We start from the raw sequence: 21,455 nt of genomic DNA, 5'->3' as shown, positions 1-21,455 counted from the left end.
CATGTTCGTCGCAGCCAGTTGGTCGACAATGGCACAGAGAAGGTTGAACAGTTGAAGTGTGCATTCTACTGTTTCTATATCATTTTTTACCTCGAGAAAGTTCGTACGCTCCATTGTCCCATCCTCGCGAAGAAAATGTTCATAGAAAACTTATCACTGAAGTAACCACACTGGCTGCTCATTGTTCTTCACAGCTACCTGCAGAAGTGAGCTTGGAGGACCTTGAGACATGTTTTGGAACACAACCTCTGGATCAGTCGATAGGAGACGCCAATAGATATACGCACGATCACGCAAATCAGGATCATCCGTTACGCACGATCACACAAATCAGGATCATCCGTCTCCACAGTAGCATTATTCAAAAGAGCCTGCAAAAGATTTAGCAATTGAAATCATGCTAGTTGAGATAATGAGCTGAATCATCTACTTTGATCCTTATTCTAGCAAATACGCCTGATCCAACAGCTCTTTAAGGTACACTATAGAAGCATCTACAGATCTGTGAGTTATAAGCATCTACCCTTGATCGAGCAGCTAAATAGGTATCGATCAGAGACCAAACATAGAGCTGATTTGACTCGACACAACCTAACATGCACTGGTAGGTCTCAACGTGATAATCTGGTTGATACATATACTCGATTGACATTAAATTTACGATTTCAAAAGTCGATTGTCTGATCCCCATCTAAGAAATAATTCATGAAAAATAAAATCTCTTCATCTTTTGATCTCAACAATTAAAATGAAGATCCCGAAGGAACTTGTAGACTCTGAAGTTACAACAACCGAGTTTCTAATCAAATATCCAGTTAAATGCCAATTCAACATTGTTACATTGCTGTTCATGCAAATCTGCCTTTCCAAGCATAATCTTCCAAAGAATTTCAAGAATCATAACAACAAGGAGAGAGCCTCTAAGAAGCTACTGATTTGGGGCAAGCCATGAGCACAAACTGCAAGAAAATGTTCATGAAACATATTTCCAGCAAAAAGAGAACTGAGGGCAGTCTAGAAACAAGAAACTGAAACTTTTCGTGGGTGATGCAACGACTAGTAGTCATCACCATATGCTTTGAAACAGTAACGCTCTTGATACAGTCCATTGAAAAAAAGGTCAGCTTCGAACCACTTAGGGTAACGAACGAGGTCACCAGCCACGAAACTCATGTACTGCTTGCTCCCCTCAGGAACTACTCTCACTTCACCTTCCTCAATGTAAACCAGTTGATCTGCTTGCCAGTCCCATGGCAATTTGCACTTCCCCGTCTTCCATGTCGACCACCTCGAAACTCCTAGTTGGGAAAGCCGTTCCTCTGATACCTTACGTTCAACTCTCACATTGTATAACTCCTCAAGAGGTTTCTCTATGCGCATAGCCCTAATTTTGAGAGATCCCTTGATGGTAGAATTCAACTTTGTATGGTTCTTGCTTCCTATATTCACACGGAATGTCGCCATTGTAGGAGCAGCAAGCATACTCGCCATGCTTGACACTATATAAATACTACCTTCAAGAAAAGTTAAAGAAGCCCAAGTGGTTGTTCTGAAGATCTGCAAGGATCAAATTGAGCTGTTAAAATGTTCCACATATAGATGCTACCAAAATTACTCCAAAACCTTAACTATTTACTTAATTTGTCAGCTCATTTGCACTTGGGCTCTCTCAGTCTTCGTCAATTTTTCTCTGTTCTATTTCTGGGTATTCATACAGAATTTCTAACATCTAATTCAGCCTTTATGGTGTCTTTCCAGACCGAAGAAACTTCCATGAATGATAGGTAAAATGAAAAATGTCGAACAAGCAGGTTTAAGAAAGGCAGTCACAATTCTACAGAGGCAAGTTTTTGGACGAATCAGTGCATTGAAGAAAAACATTTCCCACCGGATTTTTCTTCAGTTCATCAGATTCCACTAAAGTAACCACACAAGTTCAAGCTCAAGTAAGCAGAAATGGCTATTTCCCATCACAGAAAATTATCTTCCTTCTCCTACGATTCCCCAAACCAAAACCATAGAAAGTCTAAAGAATGCATAAAAGAAGCAATATCAAACTGAATCGGCACAGAACAGAAAGAGAAAAAGAAATTCACAAGGAACTATCATGGATTCTTAGAATTCCAAAGATGGATAAAATCCTCCACCCGGAGAAACGGGAAACTTAATCCATCAATGGAACATACTCCAAAACTCCAACTCCATCAATTGCTAGATTACCAACGCAGGCAAAATAACAAACTAGTGTAATCAGAAACATGGAGAAAATTTGGATAATTACCTGCGAATTTGAAGAAATGAAGACGATCCAAGTTACAGGGTCGAAGCAATCCCTAAAACCCTCGAGCGAAGGTTTATCCAATTCGACAGAATGGCTCAGCCTTTCCACGTCAGTGGCGGGAACGTTTTTACCGGAAACCGGGACTAGCAGTTTCAAAATTATTTCTAGAAATCCTTTTTTTTCCCTAAAAATTACTATAGTGCTAAATCTAAAAATAAACTATTATTTTTAGTTTTAAAATAATGTGTTTATAGAATTAATTTTAAAAATAAAAAATAAATAATAAATAATTATCACTCGTCTAATAAATTTGTATTTATTAAATATTTTTTAAAATTACACAAAATTAAAAGATTATAATTATAAAATTGAAAGTTTAATTAATAGACCATCTTCCAATTCCACAGCCATGTTCTCTGTTCATCTCAGACCGCACAATCTTCGGCCTGCGAACCCCAAAAGGAAGATCGTTGTTTCATAGACCAAGAGTGGGCGAGCCCCCATAACCCAAGAATTCAAGCTCATATGAAAGCCCAAGTCACCTCTTCTCGAACCCAGGTAACCCTTCTGCTCGATTACATTACTTTTGGTGGAGAGGGGAACGAAGTATTCTTTACAAGGATGTGGAAACCTCTCCCTGATACTCGTGTTGTAAACCCATGAGGGGAAGTCCAAAAGGGAAAATACAAAGAGAACAATATATGGTAGCTGTCTGCTTGGGGTGTGACAAATGGCATTAGAGCCAGAGACCTACAAATGAGGTGGATTGTGATGTGAGAAAGGAATAAGTGCTAGCGAGGATACTAGGCCCCGGAAGAGAGATTGTGATGTGAGAAAGGAATAAGTGTTTTAAAATCTTAAGGGGAAGCCCGAAAGAGAAAGACAAAGAGGACAATATCCGCTAAGAGTGGGTTTGGGCGGTGTATCGAGCTGGAGACAAGAACTTGGAACGTCTTATATTTTCAACCTCAGGCATAAAATCAAGATGGAACTTCTATATAAACTTAGCTAGCAAGCAGTAGCATTCTACATTTATCATTTACAGACATACAAGATAAACAACAGAAGGTCAAGAAAAATTATACAGTTTTCAGTTGGGAGTCTTAGAACCCAAAATCTTTGATAGTTCCTTTATGAGAGGCTTCTCTTTCATATCTCCATTTCTCTCCACATGCCATTTCTTCGACATATCATCAGCCTAAAACTCGAAAAACAACCCTGGTTAGATAACGAACACGCAACAGGGGAGAATGCTGTGTGGATCAGAAATGATAATGACATACCCAGACTTTGAGGGGAGCTAGTTGCTCTCTAACCATCTCTATCTTTGGTTCAATCATGCTTCTTCCTTTTTGTTGAATCTCATCGGCCTGCGAAAACGAAGTTTCCACGACCCGAGTTTAACGGAAATATATGTGCATATACAAAGATTATGAAGAGATAAGAGGTTGAATCCATGTTTACATTGTTGAGGTCTAGCTTGGACATGGTGAACCCAAAGATGAAGGTGGAGCCACCAAAGACAAGCGCAGTAGAGACACCGAATGCCTTTCCAACTACATGGGAAACCAAAGCTCTACTGATTAGGATGAGGGATAGAGAAACAGAGTTGTTTCATTTGGAGGGTTACCATTTGTAAGCCCTTCAGCAGCAGCCTTCAACTTCTTAGGATTAATAGAGGTGTGCTTGTCGGTTCTTAAGTCGTTAGCTGTTGAGGCCACTACTGAGTTTTCGTATTGAGGCAATTCCCACCTGAAGATAAGAGAAAAAGGTTGTTGTTATCTAACTTATGTTAGATAAGGACACAGGGAAGTATTGAACTTAGTTGTGTCCCACAGCCACCAAAACTCTCCTATGTTCCTCAAGCCATAAAAGCCACCAGCCAAATGGGAGGAGGCCTTCTTTACTTTGTCCACAAATAAGGATGGAACAACACTCCGTAGAAAGTGTTACGAACGGTGAGATCTCACATCGGTTGGGGAGGAGAACGAAGCATTCTTTATAAGAGTGCGGAAACGTCTTCCTAGCAGACGTGTTTTAAAACTTTGGAAGAAAGCCCAAAAGGGAAAGCTCAAAAAGGACACTATTTGCTAGCGGTGGGCTTGAGCTATTACAAATGGTATCAGAGTTAGACACCAAGTGATATGCTAGCGAGGAGATTGAGCCCCAAAGAGGGATGGACATGAGGCGGTGTGCCAACGAAGAGGCTGAACCCCAAAGAGGGAGTGGACATAAGTCGGGGTGCCAGTGAGTTGGGTCCCAAAGGCGGTGGATTGGGGGGTCTCACATCGATTGGAGAAGGGAACGAGTACCAGCGAGGACGCTAGGTCCCGAAGGGGGGTGAATGGTGAGATCCCACATCGGTTAAGGAAGAGAACGAAACATTCTTTATAAGGGCATGAGAATCTCTCCCTAGTAGACATGTTTTAAAACAATGAAAGGAAACCCGAAAAGGAAAGCTCAAAGAGGACAATATTTGCTAGCAGTGGGATTGTGCTGTTACAAATGGTATCAGAGCTAGAAACCCAGACACCGGGTGATGTTGCAGCGAGGAGGTTGAGCCCTGAAGGGGGAGTGGACACAAGGCGGTGTGTCAGCAAGGAGATTGAGCCCCAAAGGAGGGTGGATTGAGGGATCCCACATCGATTGGAGAAGGGAACGAGTGCCAACGAGGATGTTGAGCCTCGAAGAGAGTAGATTGTGCGATCCCACCTCAGAATCATTATAGGATTGACATCCTGCTTCAATAACCACAACTCAAAACGCACTACCTATTAGACAAACCAGGAATCAGACAACAAAAGATACAGAAGAATCCAGCGCCACCTACTGTATGTTCAATTCAAAGTAAATGGCTATACAGAGTCCCAGAAACCAAATTTTTTCTCAATATCCAGAACAAATGAAGCAAATAAATCCAGTTCATTCAATCAAAGCTTAAACCCTAATCCACTTCAGAAACGAACCTTTTGGGGCCGAACGTAACCTGGGGAAGTGAGAGAAAAGCCCTAAGAGGGTTCAGAGCATCCAAAGATACAGACCGATAATTAGGGTTAGAAGGAAGAACCCATTTCGAAGTAGAGAAGGATCCATTGGAGTTCACCGATTCCTCCCGGAAGATTTTAGACGGCAGAGAGTGCCTCAAAACCTCTGGAAGAATGTCGGCTTGAGATTCACCGTCCGGTGGTTTCTGGGCCGAAGACGGTGGTTGTGCCGGTGGTTTCTGGGCGGCGTTCTTCTGAGCAAGGCGGCCGACCGCTTGTTTCGATTCCTGAATGAAGTATGCCGCCTCCTTCCCGGCCAATCTTCCGGCCAAAAAACTCATCGTTCCCTCTTTTGCGTGTGCTAATTTTTCAAATTTCCGTTGGTGTAATGGCGGGTGATGTGGCAGTACAGCTGTATTTATAGTATTCTAATTTATTTATTTATTGTTAAATTTACGTTTTAGTCCTCATGTATTTTCTTTAAATCTTTTTAAATGATAATATTTAAAAATAATAGTATTTATTATGACATATTTGTTTAATACTTATTAAAAAAAAAAAGTATTTATTAATTTTTAATTTAAATTTAATAATTTATATTTATTTTAAAGATTATGACATATTTGTTTAATACTCGTTTTCTCTCTCTAAAATGTCAATAAAAAAAAAAAAGAAAAAAGGAAAAAGCTTAATGGTCAATATTAACACCTATTAATTAATTAATTAATTAATTAATAATTAAAATGTTGAAAAGTCCAAATTTGTTCTTCTTGGAGGACAAGCACCACAAAAAGATCTCATCTTTTCTTGGGCTTGAAGATGAAGATTACCATAATGTTTTTTTTAATAAAAAAAATTATATATTCAAAGAAAAGGGAGGTTTTTTATTTTTTATTTTTTATTTTGTCGTAAAAAATAGAACTATGTAAGAGAGGTGTGAAAATTTAATAAGGGTGTTCATGTGACTCGAGAATCCGACAAACCTCGACTAACTAATTCAAACCATCAAGGTTGATTTGGGTTAGATTTCTGTTTCGGATAGGTTTGTGGATTATCCGTTTTTTGATCTGACAACTTATAAATAGGGTTGCAACCTAACTCAACCTTACCCTACTTTAAGATATTTTGAGTCTGTGAGTGATGTTAGTGATGTGTTGTGACTCATTAATATTAGATATTTGAGTTTTATAAGATTTTAGTTATTAAAGTAAATGTATTGTAAATAAGTATAATTTTTTAAAAATAATTAAAAAAAAAAAAAAAGAACAACCCGACAATCTAATTCAACCCAACTCTCTATTTTTCGAGTCGGGTTGGGTTGTAAATATGTCAACTTTTAGTTATTAGGTTTAACTATAGTGTCGACAAATGATTAGATATACTGTCCTAGTCTCAACTATAAACGATATTGATCAGCGATTGACGAATGTTAACACTTCATGAACAAGATCGTGAAAAATACGATCGCAAGGCTGAAAGTTAAACGAAAGTTACTTATTAACAAAACCCGAAAAGGATTTGGTGAAAGATTGAAAAAGGATCTTATAATGGCATTCCCTCATTTGACTTATGGGTACAAAAAGATGATAAAATTCTATTCAACCACACAATAATTTGCTCAAATGAGTTGAGTTTTACATGCGCGCATATACACACATCCTCAACACAAAAAGAAGGGGAGAAAAGCCTGGTTGTGGACCATTCCCACCACTTCCACCACTTCACTCACTAAATTCCAACTCTAAACTCGAGATTATCCCTTTCAATCTTATAGATAAAGTATATATTGTTCGTTTTGGCCCATTACATATCGTCATCAGCTTCACGATTTTAAGATGCATCTATTAAGGAAAGGTTTCCACACCCTTATAAGGGATGCTTTGTTCTTCCCTCCAACCGATGTGGGATCTCACATAACGTCAACTACTGAATCACCAAGAAATGACGAAACCAAATGACCCTTTATTAGTAAAGTTGATTACTCGTCAGCTATTGACGTGGGATCTTACAAGGAATGCTTCGTTCTTCTCTCCAACTGATGTGGGATCTCACGTAACGTCAACTACTGAATCACCCAAAAATGACGAAACCAAATGACCCTTTTATTAGTAAAGTTGATTACTCGTCAAACATGTCGTTCTTGACTAATTTTGCACCACGAGATGCAAGAGAGAAATTAGGGTTTCGGGTTTCGGGTTTAAGTTCTCGAATCTATTAAATGAGCTCTATTGTCATACCTAAGGCTTCAACCTTAGCCTAGTTTTGTAGCTTTTAATGACAAAGTTGATGTCTTTGATATATGAAGGCTTTAAGCTTAGCCCTATTTTGGTAACCTTAATGAAAAAGCTGAGATCTTTTAGAGATTCATACGCCCAACATACATTTTATTCCCTCTGAACCATCGATGGCTATGATTATGGATGAAGAAGATGGGTATTTAATTGCATGGTTGTTGTGGGAAATTAAGGGTATTCACTTTCAGCATTAAAAGTTGCAGGTTTTCTTACATTAATGGCGGATTGGGAAATCGCTAAAAAAGCCCTAGGGTTCATAACTCGTTGCATAAGACAACAACTACTGTAACAGTCCAAGCTCACCGCCAGTAGATATATGTTTGCTTTGGCTTATTACGTATCGTTGTCAGTCTCACAATTTTAAAACATGTCAGGGAAAGGTTTCCACACCCTTGTAAGGAATACTTCGTTCCCCTGTTCAACCGATATGAGATCTACCATCCATCCTTCTTGGAGGTCAGCGTCCTTGTTGGCACACCACTCAATATCTGACTCTATACTATTTGTAACAGCCCATTACATATCATCCACTTTGACTCATTATATATCGTCATTGCCCTCACGGTTTTGAAACCCTTTTGTTAGGGTGAGGTTTCCACACCGTGAGATCCCATATTGGAGAGAGCAACAAAACATTTTTTTACAAGGGTGTGAAAACCTCTCCCTAACAGACGAGTTTTATAACAGTGAGACTGACGGTGATATGTAACGGATCAAAGCAGACAATGTTTACTAACCGTAGGCTTGAGCTATTATGATTACATTCAAAAGTCGATGGTTTGATCCATCTCGAGAGTTTAACGAACATGCATGGCTCGACTTTATGTTACTTTTTTTTACCATTTGAAGAGAAAGAAAGATGAGATAGCTTGAGAAAGACATTTTCTACATGCAATCACGATGATGATGTTAAAGAGTAATAATTCCACGTAAGTAAAGCAGGAAGAGTTATAATTATAATAATGAAAATTTCTCTATTTATTTAATATACAATAATAATAATAATAATAATAATACAAAAATTTTCTACATGGGTTTTCTTACAAATTTTTTTATAGATTAATATCTATCAAGAAAAGAATTTTTAAAAATTAAAAAAAAAAAAATTAATACTTTTAATTTGAGAAGCTTGTGAAAGAATCATCACCGTTTGTTGTGTAGAGGATTCGAACCTGTGGGGACTCTTCGCTTCTGATCTTCGAAGTCTATTGGTTTGGTTGTTGACGGCGAAGATGGCCGGAAAGTCACTTGTTTTCTCAACGAAATCCTTGGCCGGACGGCGGCGGATGCGGCGGTGGTGGCGGTGGCGGCGGTGGTCGGAGTGAGGAGGAGAAGAAGAATGGCGAGGAGGAGGCGGAGGTGGAAATGAGTCATGTTAGAAAAATGGTGAAATAAAAATGTTTGAATTTTCAGCCGTCCAGATTTGTGATATATAAGACCAGTGAGGGAGGGTTTTGTTCCGGTGTATACGTAAACATTTAAAATCTGTTTTTGACTGATCTCAGCCGTTGAATGGAATTCGGATGAGTTAATCTGGACCGTGGAAATTGGGGGTTTGGTTTGAGAGACATGATGTGGGGTCACATCATTGAATTCTGAAGCGACATGTAGAGGATTAAACACTCACTGACTAACATGAAAAAGTAAATCGAAAGGAAGGAAGCGTAAGAAGACGGAAATGCCCTTGTTTTAGGAGTACAATTACGAGGTCTTGCCATTTGATTTAACGTGAGGAATCAAGACGGATGGGAGGTAGTTTAGTCATTAAAAAAAAAAAAGGAAAAAAGTCAAAGATTTGATATGCCAACACACTTGATTAAGGGGGAAATTAATCAAACACATGATGATCGATAAGCCGATGCTTATATTCTAAAACACCGTCGGTTAACTTTTTTATAATAAAGAAAGTAACGTTGAATCATCGAGCTAATTCTGTATCCATTGATTACATTATTAACATTCATTAAACGTTATTAAATGTTCCGAAATTGCAAGTATTTCAGTTCCTACTGATTGATTATGTAATGATTTGAATCTGTACCTCGTACCCGACGCACTGTCAAACGAGCGCCATACGAAATTTTCAAGAACCCTACATGTTTGTTTAGGCACAAGTGCTCGATTAAAAACATACTCGTCTCAGAAGGTTGAACCACCGATTTCTTATGGTTTACGTATCTTATTATGGAAAACCCATTTTCTCTCGAACACGAGTTATGCTAAAAAAGGTAACACATCTAACCCTAAATTCACATCCGAGTTCAGCTTCGTATGATATAGCCTTAGTACATAATTTTTGTTTAGTTTTGATTTAGACCTTATGGTAGTCCAACCTAAACGAAAGAAAATAAAACCGAGCCGATGGAGGGTAAAATGGTAATTTGAGGAGCACTAAGGCGATGCCACGTGGAGAGCAGGCATTGGTTGACGAAGGTTTTAGAAAAAAGGGGGAAAGAAAACTGAAGTGGTTCAGAAACCTTGGTTCCCATTTTGGTTAGTGGGTTTATTGAGTACTTTCGTACCCTAAATGATTCCTTTGTTGAACTTAAAAAATCCCTCCAAAAAGTTGAATATTCTTTTTACATATTTTAATATATTGTCCAAAATAAAATTAAATAAAAACACATTTTTTCTAGCTCCATCGAACGTACGGGGAACTGAAGGTAGCATTCCACCGATGTTAAGTCATGAACGGGTTCCTTCAATCCTTTTTGTACTCACATCAGAAATGGACCGAACTGTCTCACGATGTTCTGAACCTAGCTCACGTACCGCTTTAATAGGCGAACAGCCCAACCCTTGAAATATATATATATATAAGTTTAGTTTTGATTTTGGAGGCCACGTTTGTGCAAATATAATGTATTAAGATTTTGACGTTTTGGAATTTCTCTTAACCATTTAAAACGTTTGTCAAAACTTGGGCTAGGTTCCGTTCTTGAAAAAAATATTTTAGAAAACAGGGAAAGAGAAAGTTTTAGAAAACGTTTGAAAATTGATTTAAGAAAATAATGTTATAGACTAGTAAGTAAACAAGCATCAACCTCGATTTCGATAGCGTATAATCTGAATAGGAAGAATTGATGACTTTAGAATTATTAGAACGTAAGTTCGACTCGAACACGGGAAAATGGAAGTTTGAGAGAAGGAAGTGTAATAATGAACAAGTTGAGAAAAAGGCAACGGTTTGGAAAAAAAAATTGAGATCTTTGACCATTATGAACCTTTAGGGTTGAGTAAAGTAGAAGTTGGTCGTGGATGATCAATAATCGTGATGGATGATTATTCACGGTTCAATATTTTTCATACCGTCAGTCCAATTCACGAGTCAGATTGGTCTTTCTTTCAAAGAAAAAGAGATAAAGAAGATCGATTTTTTACTCATGTTGAATACCCCACGAACGAGGTGATCAATCCCGATTTGAATTTGAATGTTCAAGCATGCAACTTCCCGAACATGAATTTCAAAATAACGAGGCTCGGGATTCTCAAAAGTAGAAACATTGTAGTTTTATTCAATGAAACCCTAATAACGATGAGTATAAATGAAAACGCTAATTTGATTGATATTCAAATCATCGTTCTACGTAGAAAAGACGAAAATACCCTCACTTTAAACAACAATTTATTTCTTATTCTTTGTTTGAAATGGTCAAAGTGGAAAGTTCTTTCCTTTCAATAACATTGCCGACATAATGAAAGTTGAAATTAATGCATTTCAATCCAGAAGATAATTAAATTTTGTTTAATTAAAAGAAAATTATTATAATTAAAATTATAAACGAGTTGATAAAATATGGAACGATGAAAATCCGAGCATTTAACTGTTTGACCGAATATATATATATATATATATATATATATATATATATATATCTTATATAAATTTCATGAAAACTTAGGTCAAACCCACGTGACAAAATATGTGGTACGAAATTTTCTTGAGTTGACCTCGTGAGAGCTCAGAAGCTAAAGAACTCTCTAAAATTGTTGGGTTTAGTTCTAATCGAGTTGAGTACTTATGGCCCTTGGTGGAATCCTTGCTACCGTGTTCGATATGGATCTGCTAAGAGACGACAAGAAACTTTATAAAGATTGGTACTTATTTTATTATCGAGATATTTAATATTATCTTAACTAACTCTATACTATTTCAGTCTAAGTACTAACTTAAGCATCAAAGCATGTTATGCATATTACATAGGATAGGGCGGAGATGCATGTTATGCATATTACATAGGATAGGGCGGAGATGGGGACCCGTCCCTACCCGGCCACCTATTTCATTCTTCATCTTCGTGAAATTTTATATTTATTTTTGCAGGTATTAGGGTGAGAATTTACTACGGAGAATTGACTAATTGGTGTTGATTCATTCGTGTTATCAAAGATTGGAGTTGGGAATAAAATTTAAAAAGTCTCTCTTCGGGATGGGGTCGGGGACGAGAATATAATCCCCGTCTTTGGACCCATTTATCTAACAGGGAGAAATCTCTTTTCAGTCCACTCTTCCATCCCATTTCAACGGGAAATCTCCACCCAGTTCGAGGTGGGTTCTCGTAGTGACTCGGCCCTATAAATTAAATAAACATCTCTAGCGATACAGTGTAAGATTCTTTATTGCATGTCAAGTTAATTCTTCGTTTTGCCACCTCGCCTTTTAGCTTACAATAGTTTCCGACCACATAAGATTCTTGAGCTATCCCGAACACTATTGTGGTCTAAAATGTGGTACGATAATTCATAATTTGTTAAGAATATTATAATTTTTTGTTATTATTATTTTTAGTATAAATAGAATATGTGTGAGAGAATATTCGATTATATCATTTTAAATTAATTTATTGGGAAGGAATTACAAAATATTATTCCATGGCCATATAAGTTTAGCCACAAAACTAGCCATTTCTAAACAAATAAAACCTACCATTTGTCCTTTTAGATCATCATTTTGATTCCCTATCCCAACCTCAATTATGAACAAAAATTGAAAAAAAAAACTCGAGTATATGTTATATTTGTCGCACTTCCTGTAACGGGTTTGAGATTAATCATATTATAATATTGCAAAGACGTATAAATCGTCTTGTTATTTCAATCCATCAAATAGCTCAAATAATGTATTGTTCTATAAAAAAAACAGTACAAAAAACGAGCTAGGGATTACTAGGAATGTTGAGAGAGTTCAAACCGTGTAAAGTTGGAGGTTACATCTAAATATTGTTTGAATTCTCGAACGACTTACATTTTTAACGAAGAATATAATATAATATGATTGTTACTCTTTCGATAACGGATATTTCATCTCTTGTAAAAAAAAAAAATGTTAAATGTTTTTGTACTAGCTCAACCTCACCGCTAACAGATATTGTCTACTTTGACTTATTGTCGTCAGCCTCACGGTTTAAAAAGTAAAGGTTTCCACACCCAAAGAATGTTTCGTTTTCTTCTCTAACCAATGTGAGATCTCACTATTCACCCCTTGGGGGCCCGCGTCATGGCTAACAGACTGCCTGATGTCTAACTTTCATATACTTGTAACAACCTATGCTCACAACTAGCAGATATTATCCGTTTTGACTATCACAGTTTTAAATATCCACTCTACAACCCCTAAGAACAGTGGAATCTATACAATGAAAGAGTAAAAGATTTGAACTTTATTTGATCAAACACGACCCATTGAATAAAATCTAAATTACTAGACAAAATTCAAACTCTGATCATTAGCGGGCATAAATTATCATGAATTCATGATGAGCCACGGTGAATTGAAGAAGATGAGACGGTTCTAAGTTACAATCACAAAGAGGAAGAGCCAAATTTTGCCACTCACAAGCGTGTAGCCCCCACCATAACTGCAGCAACAGCCTACAGAGCAGCTGCACCCAAATTCCTTCCAAACATCTTGACTAACAGCCCGCAAGAACATTTCAGCACTTCGCCAGCTTCACGACCCTTTCATTAATCACCAAAGGAAGCTTCATCCCAATTGGGTCACCCATATTGTATTCTATTCTTCGTTAAAAATGTTAGCCGTCGTTTTTTACCAGCTCAAGAGTTCAAACAATCGTAACCCAGTGAAATATCAAGACCCTTTCAGTCAACGGCGTAACGAGGCGCTCTCTTCGAAGCGAAAATCGGCTTGTTTCTTCTCAGAATCATAATTTCTCAACTGGGTTTTCTTCAATCGGTTTGATTTGGGGTTTGTTTCATCCAAATGAACTCCCGATTTGGGTTTTTGTTATTGGTTTTGATATCTGTTCTTCTGGGTGCTGATTCAAAGTGCCCTAGAACATGCGATGTAGCTTTGGGTTCATATTTAGTATGGCAGGGAAGCAATTTGAGTTTGATATCCAATCTGTTCGGCGTGCAATCCCCTGATACCATTGTGAGCTACAACAGAGATAAAGTTCCCAACAAAGACACCATTACTAGCGGCGATAGGATCAACATTCCATTCTCCTGCGGCTGTATTAACGATGCTTTTCTGGGTCATATGTTTCAGTACAGGATTAACAGTGGAGATAGCTACAATCAAATTGCGACCAAATTCTACGCGGGCTTGACTACGGTGGACATGTTACAGAGATTCAATAATTTTGATGTTAGTCGGCTTCCTATAGATGGAATTTTGAATGTAGTGGTGAACTGTTCTTGTGGGGATCCTGATGTTTCCAAGGATTATGGGCTGTTCATCACTTACCCACTTGGATCAAATGATAGTTGGGCTAATTTGGAACGAGATACAAATGTCAGCTCGAATTTGCTGCAGCAGTACAATCAGGGTGTGAATTTCAGCGCAGGAAATTTGATCTTCATTCCAGGCAGAGGTGAGTTTCTTCCCCTTGTTTTCGGTATGATCTTTTGCTGGGTAGAAACATGTAGTTTATGTGTTAGGAATCACGACTCACCATAATGATATAATATTGTCCACTTTGAGCCTAAGCTCTCGTGGCTTTGCTTTCGGTTTTCCCAAATGGCCTTGTACCAATGAAGATGTATTCCTTACCTATAAACTCTTGATCATTCCTTAAACTAGCCAACGTGGGACTCCCTCCCAACAATTCTCAACAATCCTCCCCTCGAACAAAGTACACCATAGAGACTCCCCCAAGGCCTATGGAACCCTCGAACAGCCTCCCCTTAATCGAGGCTCGACTCCTTCTCGGGAGTCTTCGAACTTCGAACAAAGTACACCATTTGTTTGACACTTGAGTATTTTTTTTACTATACCTTCGAGGCTCACAATTCTTTGTTCGACATTTGAGGATCCTGTTGACATGGCTAAGTTTAGGGTATGACTCTGATACCATATTAGGAATCACGACTCTCCATAATGATATGATATTGTCCACTTTGAGCCTAAGCTCTCGTGGCTTTGCTTTTGGTTTTCCTAGAAGGTCTCGTACCAATGGAGATGTATTCCTTACTTATAAACCCATGATCATTCTCTAAATTAGTCAATATGAGACTCCCCGGCTATGTTTGATAACTTGTGTGACAGTATTTTCTTGTTTGCAGATCAAAGTCGCAGCTACCCACCTCTGAACATAAGGTAGTTTCATTATGTTTGTGTTCCTTTTGAGTTAGATATGTGCAACTTTTCTGGTTTCTCAACAGCCCTTTTCTTAATCTTTTGTTCTCTGCAGCACAGGTGCTTTGTCTTTCTTAGATGGGCTTGAAATGATTGTCTTGAGATTGAGGGAAAGAAGCCATTGATGGCCATGTCTGAGTTATTAGAATTGGAACATGAAGCTCCTTCAATCTTATTGTTCTCTGTTTGTATGTGATCAGGACTTGCAGGTGGAGCCATTGCTGGCTTAGTTATTGGTATAGTTCTTGGGGTATTACTCGTAGCAGGTGTCGTTTACATCGTCGTTCGAAGGAGGAAGTCGAAAAGGCCTACATTGCTGGTGTCCTCCCAAGATTTATCTTCTCAAGATGGGCATGGTACTCTTTTAACTTTCAAATGTCGTTTTAAAATGGTACGACTGATGATTTATAACTATCGTTTTATAAATCCGCCGTTGTATTAGGTCTCGTGACGGGAAGTTCCATGGATAAATCTACTGAATCGAATGGTCGAGGTGGTGGTATAGCTGCAGTCACAAATATTACTGTGGAAAAATCAGTGGAATTCTCATACGAAGAGCTTGCGAAGGCGACCGATAACTTTAGTTTGGCGAACAAAATCGGTGAAGGTGGCTTTGGATCGGTTTACTATGCAGAACTCAGAGGAGAGGTTTGTTGGTTTATCCCAGTTCATCCTAAAGGGGCTATGGCTCATGAGTTTAAGTTTCCATTCAAATTCTACTATGGAAGTGCTGGTAGTTTTATAGTTGGTTTTGTAGCTTAAAGATAACTCAATCTGTTGAGTGATGCTGACGTTATTTACCTCCCGTCGTCTTTAACATCTTCGATGCTATATCTTTGAGTTCTATGACTCTAAATTGCATGTCTAAGGTGAGATTTTACATTGGTTGGGGAGGAGAACGAAACATTCTTTATAAGGGTGTGGAAACCTCTCCGTAGTAGATGCGTTTTGAGAACCTTGAGGGGAAGCCCGAAAGGGAAAGTCCAAAAAGGACAATATCTGCTAGCGGTGGGTTTGGGCTGTTACAAATAGTATTAGAGCTAAACACCGGGCGATGTGCTAGTGAGGAGGCTGAGCTCCAAGGGGGTGGACACGAGGCAGTGTGCCAGCAAGGACGCTGGGCCCCTAAGGGGGGTGGATTGGGGGGTCCCACATCGATTGGAGAAGGGAACAAGTGCCAGCGAGGACCCGAAGGGGGTGGATTGTGAGATCCCACATTGGTTGGGAGGAGAACGAAACATTCTTTATAAGGGTGTAGAAACCTCTCCCTTGCAGACGCGTTTTAGAAACCTTGAGGGAAGCCCAAAGAGGACAATATCTGCTAGCGGTGGACTTCGGCTTGCGCCGTTACATCTAATATGCTTCATTTGTTGCATTTACTGGTTTTATTCATTAGATGAATATATAGGTGCCTTCACTTGTTGGACTTCCTATTACATTCTCATTTCAAACCTAACCTTACTTTCATCCCTTCACCAATTTTTGTACAGAGAGCAGCAATAAAGAAGATGGATATGGAAGCTACAAGGGAGTTCCTCGCCGAAATTAAAGTTCTAACACGCGTTCACCACTTGAACCTGGTACGTTACTGCCTACTTCTAGACTTACATGTTTTCGTAAGAACGATGATACAAAATTTATCAGAATGCGTTTCACATATTAAACTCGAACTCGTAAAACAGGGAAGCCGTCCACGAAACGATCCACCTTTTCTTGTTTACATGATCATTCTTAATCTCAAGTTTCTGAAATTTACCAATGATGATTAAATGCAGGTGCGTTTGATAGGATATTGTGTTGAGAATTCTCTATTCCTAGTCTATGAGTTCATTGAGAATGGCAATTTAGGCCAACATTTACGTGGCACAGGTGAGTTCATGTGAAAATGGAGAGAAAACTTCACTTTCATTGTGCTGCTTTTGGAGAATTTGATATAACCGGTCACGTTTTCAGGTCGGGATCCGTTGCCCTGGCATACTAGGGTCCAAGTCGCGCTTGATTCAGCTCGAGGTCTTGAGTATATCCATGAGCACACCGTGCCCGTTTATATTCATCGTGATATCAAATCAGCCAATATATTGATTGACAAGAACTTTCATGGAAAGGTAGCTCTCAAGTAATGTAATGTTGAACTGTTTAAACCACCACGGGTTTGCATCTCTTACTCGAAACATATTTTATGCAGGTTGCGGATTTCGGATTAACCAAGTTGACTGAAGTTGGTAATTCGTCTCTTCCCACTCGTCTTGTGGGCACATTTGGATATATGCCACCCGAGTAAGATGACCTTTTTATGCCTCAGTTTTTAGTTGGAGTGTAACAGTCCAAACCCACTGCTAGCAAATATTGTTTTCTTTGGGCTTTTTTGCTTCCTCTCAAGGTTTTAAAACACGTCAACTAGGGAGAGATTTTCACATCTTTATAAAGAATGTTTCGTTACCCTCTCCAACGAATGTGTGATCTCACAATCCACCCCCTTTTGGGGACCCAACATCCTCACTGGCACATTACTTAGTGTCTGGCTATGATTCCATTTGTAATAGTCCAAGCCCACCGCTAGCAATATTATCCTCTTTGGGTTTTCACTTCCAGGCTTTCCCTCAAGGTTTTAAAACGCGTCCACTAGGGAGAGGTTTCCACAATGTTTCGTTCCCCTCTCCAACCAATATGGGATCTCACATTGATTGTATCTTATTCGTTGATCATTGGTTGGAAGTTTTAGAATCGAGTTTCTAGGTGTTCATCACTCGGTAGTTATTTTCAGCTGGTTCAATCAGCTCCTACTTATAGATTCTGGCTAGTTTTGTGTCTTATAACGCTTTGATTGATATCTACTGCACCTCCAGATATGCACAATATGGTGATGTTTCTCCAAAGATCGACGTATATGCTTTTGGCGTCGTTCTTTACGAGCTTATTTCAGCCAAGGAAGCTGTGGTTAAGACAAACAGAGCCAGTGCGATTAACGAGTCAAAAGGCCTCGTCGCTTTGGTGGATACTCTAACCAATTTTTCGTTCTCACTCTCAAATCCCTTAAAGCATTACTTATGATGATCCTGCATTTTGCAGTTTGAAGATGTACTGAATCAACCCGACGCAAAGGAGAACCTACACAAACTAGTCGACCCAAGACTCAAAGAGAACTACCCGCTCGATTCGGTTTTCAAGGTAAATGTGACACACCTTTCTGCCATTGCTTCTCGTAAACTGATGCTTGATGTGTGATTGTGAGAATATGGATTTGTTTTGGTTGCAGATGGCTCAACTTGCCAGAGCATGTACACATGAGAATCCACAGCTACGCCCAAGCATGAGATCCATTGTGGTTGCTCTCATGACACTTTCTTCCGCAACAGAAGATTGGGATGTTGGCTCGTTCTACGAAAACCAAGCCCTCGTCAACTTAATGTCGGGAAGGTAGACTCGAGCACCATAATCTTCGCTCGATTCCCACGTCTCATGGAAGCCTGTGTAACCTTATAACTTTCTTATTTGATCTCTTTCTGGACAAACATATATGTAAATTCATGTAGTTGAGAATTATGGATTGCCTATGAAAAGGTGCAACAACGTATCATATGTTCTTGAACTTTCGATTTTGTTTCGAACAAGGCCATTAGGCCACAAAGAAGATAACAAATGAGAGTAACATAACTTTATCAATACATTAGTTGCTTTCAACTAATGCACATTTTCATAGACTTAACTAAACAATGGTAATTGACATTTCGATTCTCTAAAGATACCTGAAATAGTTCATTCCGATCTATTCGAGGGCGTCAAGTGAAATTTAAGTTGCTACCAAAAAATTATATATATATGAAACGAAAACGAAAGGCGAGGACAGGAGGAAGTGTTACTCTGCTTGGATGCTGTTTTATGCAGTTTGAATATTTCCTTGTTTTTGAATACGAGACTTAGCAGCCCCTTCTTTCCAGCCCCTTTGGCGAGCCCTTTGCTCCCATGTTGCTGTTAGTCTCTTCTGAGCAGCTAATACTGCTTCAGCTTTCTCTCTTGCTTCTTCACATGTTTCCATCCCAGAATTGCACTTGTCTGCTTCTTTTTGATACTGAGATGTCATCTTCTTCGCCTCGAGCAGAGCCATATCAGCACGACGATGACTTTCTGAGGCTTCGGCTTCCTTTAACTTCAGCTCCTCTAACAATAGGTCTGCGAAGTTCTTCTCTGTGTCTTGACTCACTTCTGGATCGTGCTTAACACAATCTGCAAAATGTACGAGTATTTACAGTTTGTTGGAAGAAGTATGGAAATCGAAAGAAGAAAAATCTAAACCACACACCTAAATATTGGATCGTTACTCGTGTTCATCATGATTATTAACCAAACTGAAGTGTCTGTGCTTCTTACAAGCTACTCAAGTTCATCATGGTTATTAACCAAACTTAAGTGTCCGTGCTACTTTCGAGCTACTCAAGTTCATCGTGATTATTAACCAAATTAAAGTGTCCGTGCTTCTTACGAGCTACTCAAGTTCATCATGATTATGGCCTCACATTTACCATAGCACACTATTTCTAGAGGCACTTATGAATCTTGACTTTAAAACGTATTAGAAAGCAATTGATAGATCATTCATGCTCCTTTATCCATTCATGTTGCTACTTCCTTTCATGCACTCAGCCTCACCCTTCAACTCAAGAGTTACCGTAACGGCCCAAGCCCACCGCTAGCAGATATTGTCCTATTTGGGTTTTCCCTTCCGAGTTTCCTCTCAAGCATTTAAAACGCGTATGCTAGTGAGAGGTTTCTACACCCTTAGAAAGAATGTTTCGTTTCCCTCTCTAACCAATGTGGGCTCTCACAATCCCCTCTCTTCAGGACCCAGCGTCCTCTTACTGATGTGGGATCTCACAGTTACAGCCTAAGAAAAACTCAAGGCGAGCCTAGCTCGAAAGGCATTTTTACTGAAAATATTGAAGAACCTACAAATGGAGGAAACATCATCCAATGGCTCTCTTAGAACAATGCAATCTAGTTCATGATCAGTAGAAGAGTTCATATATTGAGATCTTTTACATTGTTTCAATAGTCATGAGGAAGCAGAATCATTATAATCACTTGAGAAAGAAAGTAAAACTAACCTGCAAAGGTAGAGTTCCTCAATTCTGCAGATAAACATAATCAGATAAACAATTAGACCACAATCCATAAACAGAAACCATTTCAAAATTCATAAACCCTAGAATCACATAAAACCGACATTATAATCAGAATCAAAGAACAGGGAACCACAAGAAAACCCCCAAAACACGAGATCTAAGCAAGCGAATCACAAAACTAACGAATCTCCGCCAAAATCAGATGAAACCCAGATGAGATCTAATCGGATCTGAGAATTAGAACGAATAAATTTTGAAGTTACCTTCGGGAATTGAGATGACGGGCTGAGAAGGGCAGTCGCAGAAGCAAGGAGGGCAAGAGGAAGAAGAAGATGAGCGGCTAACGACGGCGAAACCTTCCTTGACATGCCAGTAGAGAGGAGGGCCGAGAATGTAGCCGGCGATAGAGAGGGCGATCAAAGCCAATCCAAGCTTGATGAGCGAGGGATTGCAAGAACGCGCCTGAATTGCCATGGGAGAAAGTGGAAAGGATTTACTGAGAGTGAATAGCGGAATAAATAAACTGGTGATTGGAACGAATCTCTTAATACAAACAAAGAAAAGAATCAGACTTCTAATGGGTATCCAAATCTAACCCCCTCTTCTCAAATTTATTGAAAAAGATCTCTTTTTTATCTTAGAACAGCTGGAATTCAGCGTGACAATGGTTTATAATATCGCTAACTCATTAGTGTTTTTTAATATTTATTCACAAAATATATATATATATATATAATTACGAAAAAAATAAATAAATTCGAATCTTAATTCAAGAGTTGGATTGTGTTCATCATTTGTCTATCCTAAACTTCTCAAGCTTTAGCTTTTCATTTTCGATTTGGCTCCCCACCAATAGTATTCTATATGTGATGATTTCATGAGGTTGTAGAGATGATTGATTACCTTTCTTGTGGTTGGCTCGGGTTGGCCTCGACCTTATCACGGTGTGAATCTCTATGTCAATGTCAAACTTCTTAAGTTTTAGCTTTCGTTTTCAATTCGGCTCCCCACCACTTGTCTTCTACATGTGATGATTTGATGAGGTTGTGGAGATGCTTGATTACCTTTAGGCTCGGGTTGACCTCGACCTTATCACGGTTTGAATCTCTTCATCGAATCCAAACTTCTCAAGCTTTAGCTTTTCGTTTTCGATTTGGCTCCCAACCACTTGTCTTCTAC

The 21,455-nt window shown here is 38.8% G+C and overlaps 4 protein-coding genes across 5 annotated transcripts; 1 reads left to right on the top strand and 3 right to left on the bottom strand.

The window, feature by feature from the left end:
- Positions 1 to 706: 706 nt before the first annotated feature.
- LOC111793329 (uncharacterized) lies at positions 707 to 2,419 on the bottom strand. Its single transcript, XM_023675168.2, has 2 exons — positions 2,282 to 2,419; positions 707 to 1,557 (listed from the first exon to the last, which is right to left on the bottom strand). The coding sequence occupies exon 2, from the start codon at positions 1,489 to 1,491 to the stop codon at positions 1,057 to 1,059; it is 435 nt and encodes a 144-aa protein (XP_023530936.2). The 5' UTR covers positions 1,492 to 1,557; positions 2,282 to 2,419; the 3' UTR covers positions 707 to 1,056.
- Positions 2,420 to 3,222: 803 nt separating this feature from the next.
- Positions 3,223 to 5,689, bottom strand: LOC111793948 (uncharacterized). Its single transcript, XM_023676033.2, has 5 exons — positions 5,248 to 5,689; positions 3,912 to 4,033; positions 3,746 to 3,837; positions 3,565 to 3,651; positions 3,223 to 3,479 (listed from the first exon to the last, which is right to left on the bottom strand). The coding sequence occupies exons 1-5, from the start codon at positions 5,604 to 5,606 to the stop codon at positions 3,372 to 3,374; spliced, it is 768 nt and encodes a 255-aa protein (XP_023531801.2). The 5' UTR covers positions 5,607 to 5,689; the 3' UTR covers positions 3,223 to 3,371.
- A 7,762-nt stretch (positions 5,690 to 13,451) lies between these two features.
- CERK1 (chitin elicitor receptor kinase 1) lies at positions 13,452 to 18,745 on the top strand. Its single transcript, XM_023673740.2, has 12 exons — positions 13,452 to 14,392; positions 15,084 to 15,117; positions 15,212 to 15,216; positions 15,357 to 15,512; positions 15,599 to 15,804; positions 16,647 to 16,736; positions 16,932 to 17,025; positions 17,110 to 17,261; positions 17,342 to 17,433; positions 18,003 to 18,147; positions 18,226 to 18,324; positions 18,413 to 18,745. The coding sequence occupies exons 1-12, from the start codon at positions 13,780 to 13,782 to the stop codon at positions 18,575 to 18,577; spliced, it is 1,851 nt and encodes a 616-aa protein (XP_023529508.2). The 5' UTR covers positions 13,452 to 13,779; the 3' UTR covers positions 18,578 to 18,745.
- LOC111792346 (uncharacterized) lies at positions 18,736 to 21,444 on the bottom strand. Of its 2 annotated transcripts, XM_023673744.2 has the most exons (4): positions 21,180 to 21,444; positions 20,540 to 20,772; positions 20,259 to 20,282; positions 18,736 to 19,380 (listed from the first exon to the last, which is right to left on the bottom strand). In XM_023673744.2, the coding sequence occupies exons 2-4, from the start codon at positions 20,748 to 20,750 to the stop codon at positions 19,034 to 19,036; spliced, it is 582 nt and encodes a 193-aa protein (XP_023529512.2). In that variant the 5' UTR covers positions 20,751 to 20,772; positions 21,180 to 21,444; the 3' UTR covers positions 18,736 to 19,033. The 2 variants fall into 2 exon arrangements, with proteins under 2 accessions (XP_023529512.2, XP_023529514.2); XM_023673746.2 differs by lacking the exons at positions 20,259 to 20,282; positions 21,180 to 21,444 and having other exon boundaries at positions 20,540 to 20,889.
- Positions 21,445 to 21,455: the final 11 nt, after the last annotated feature.

This window comes from Cucurbita pepo, chromosome 4 (assembly GCF_057944985.1).
Source record: "Cucurbita pepo subsp. pepo isolate OVF chromosome 4, ASM5794498v1, whole genome shotgun sequence".
NCBI lineage: Eukaryota > Viridiplantae > Streptophyta > Magnoliopsida > Cucurbitales > Cucurbitaceae > Cucurbita > Cucurbita pepo.
Note: the sequence above shows the minus strand (reverse complement) of the source record. Positions and strands in the feature narration are given on the sequence as shown.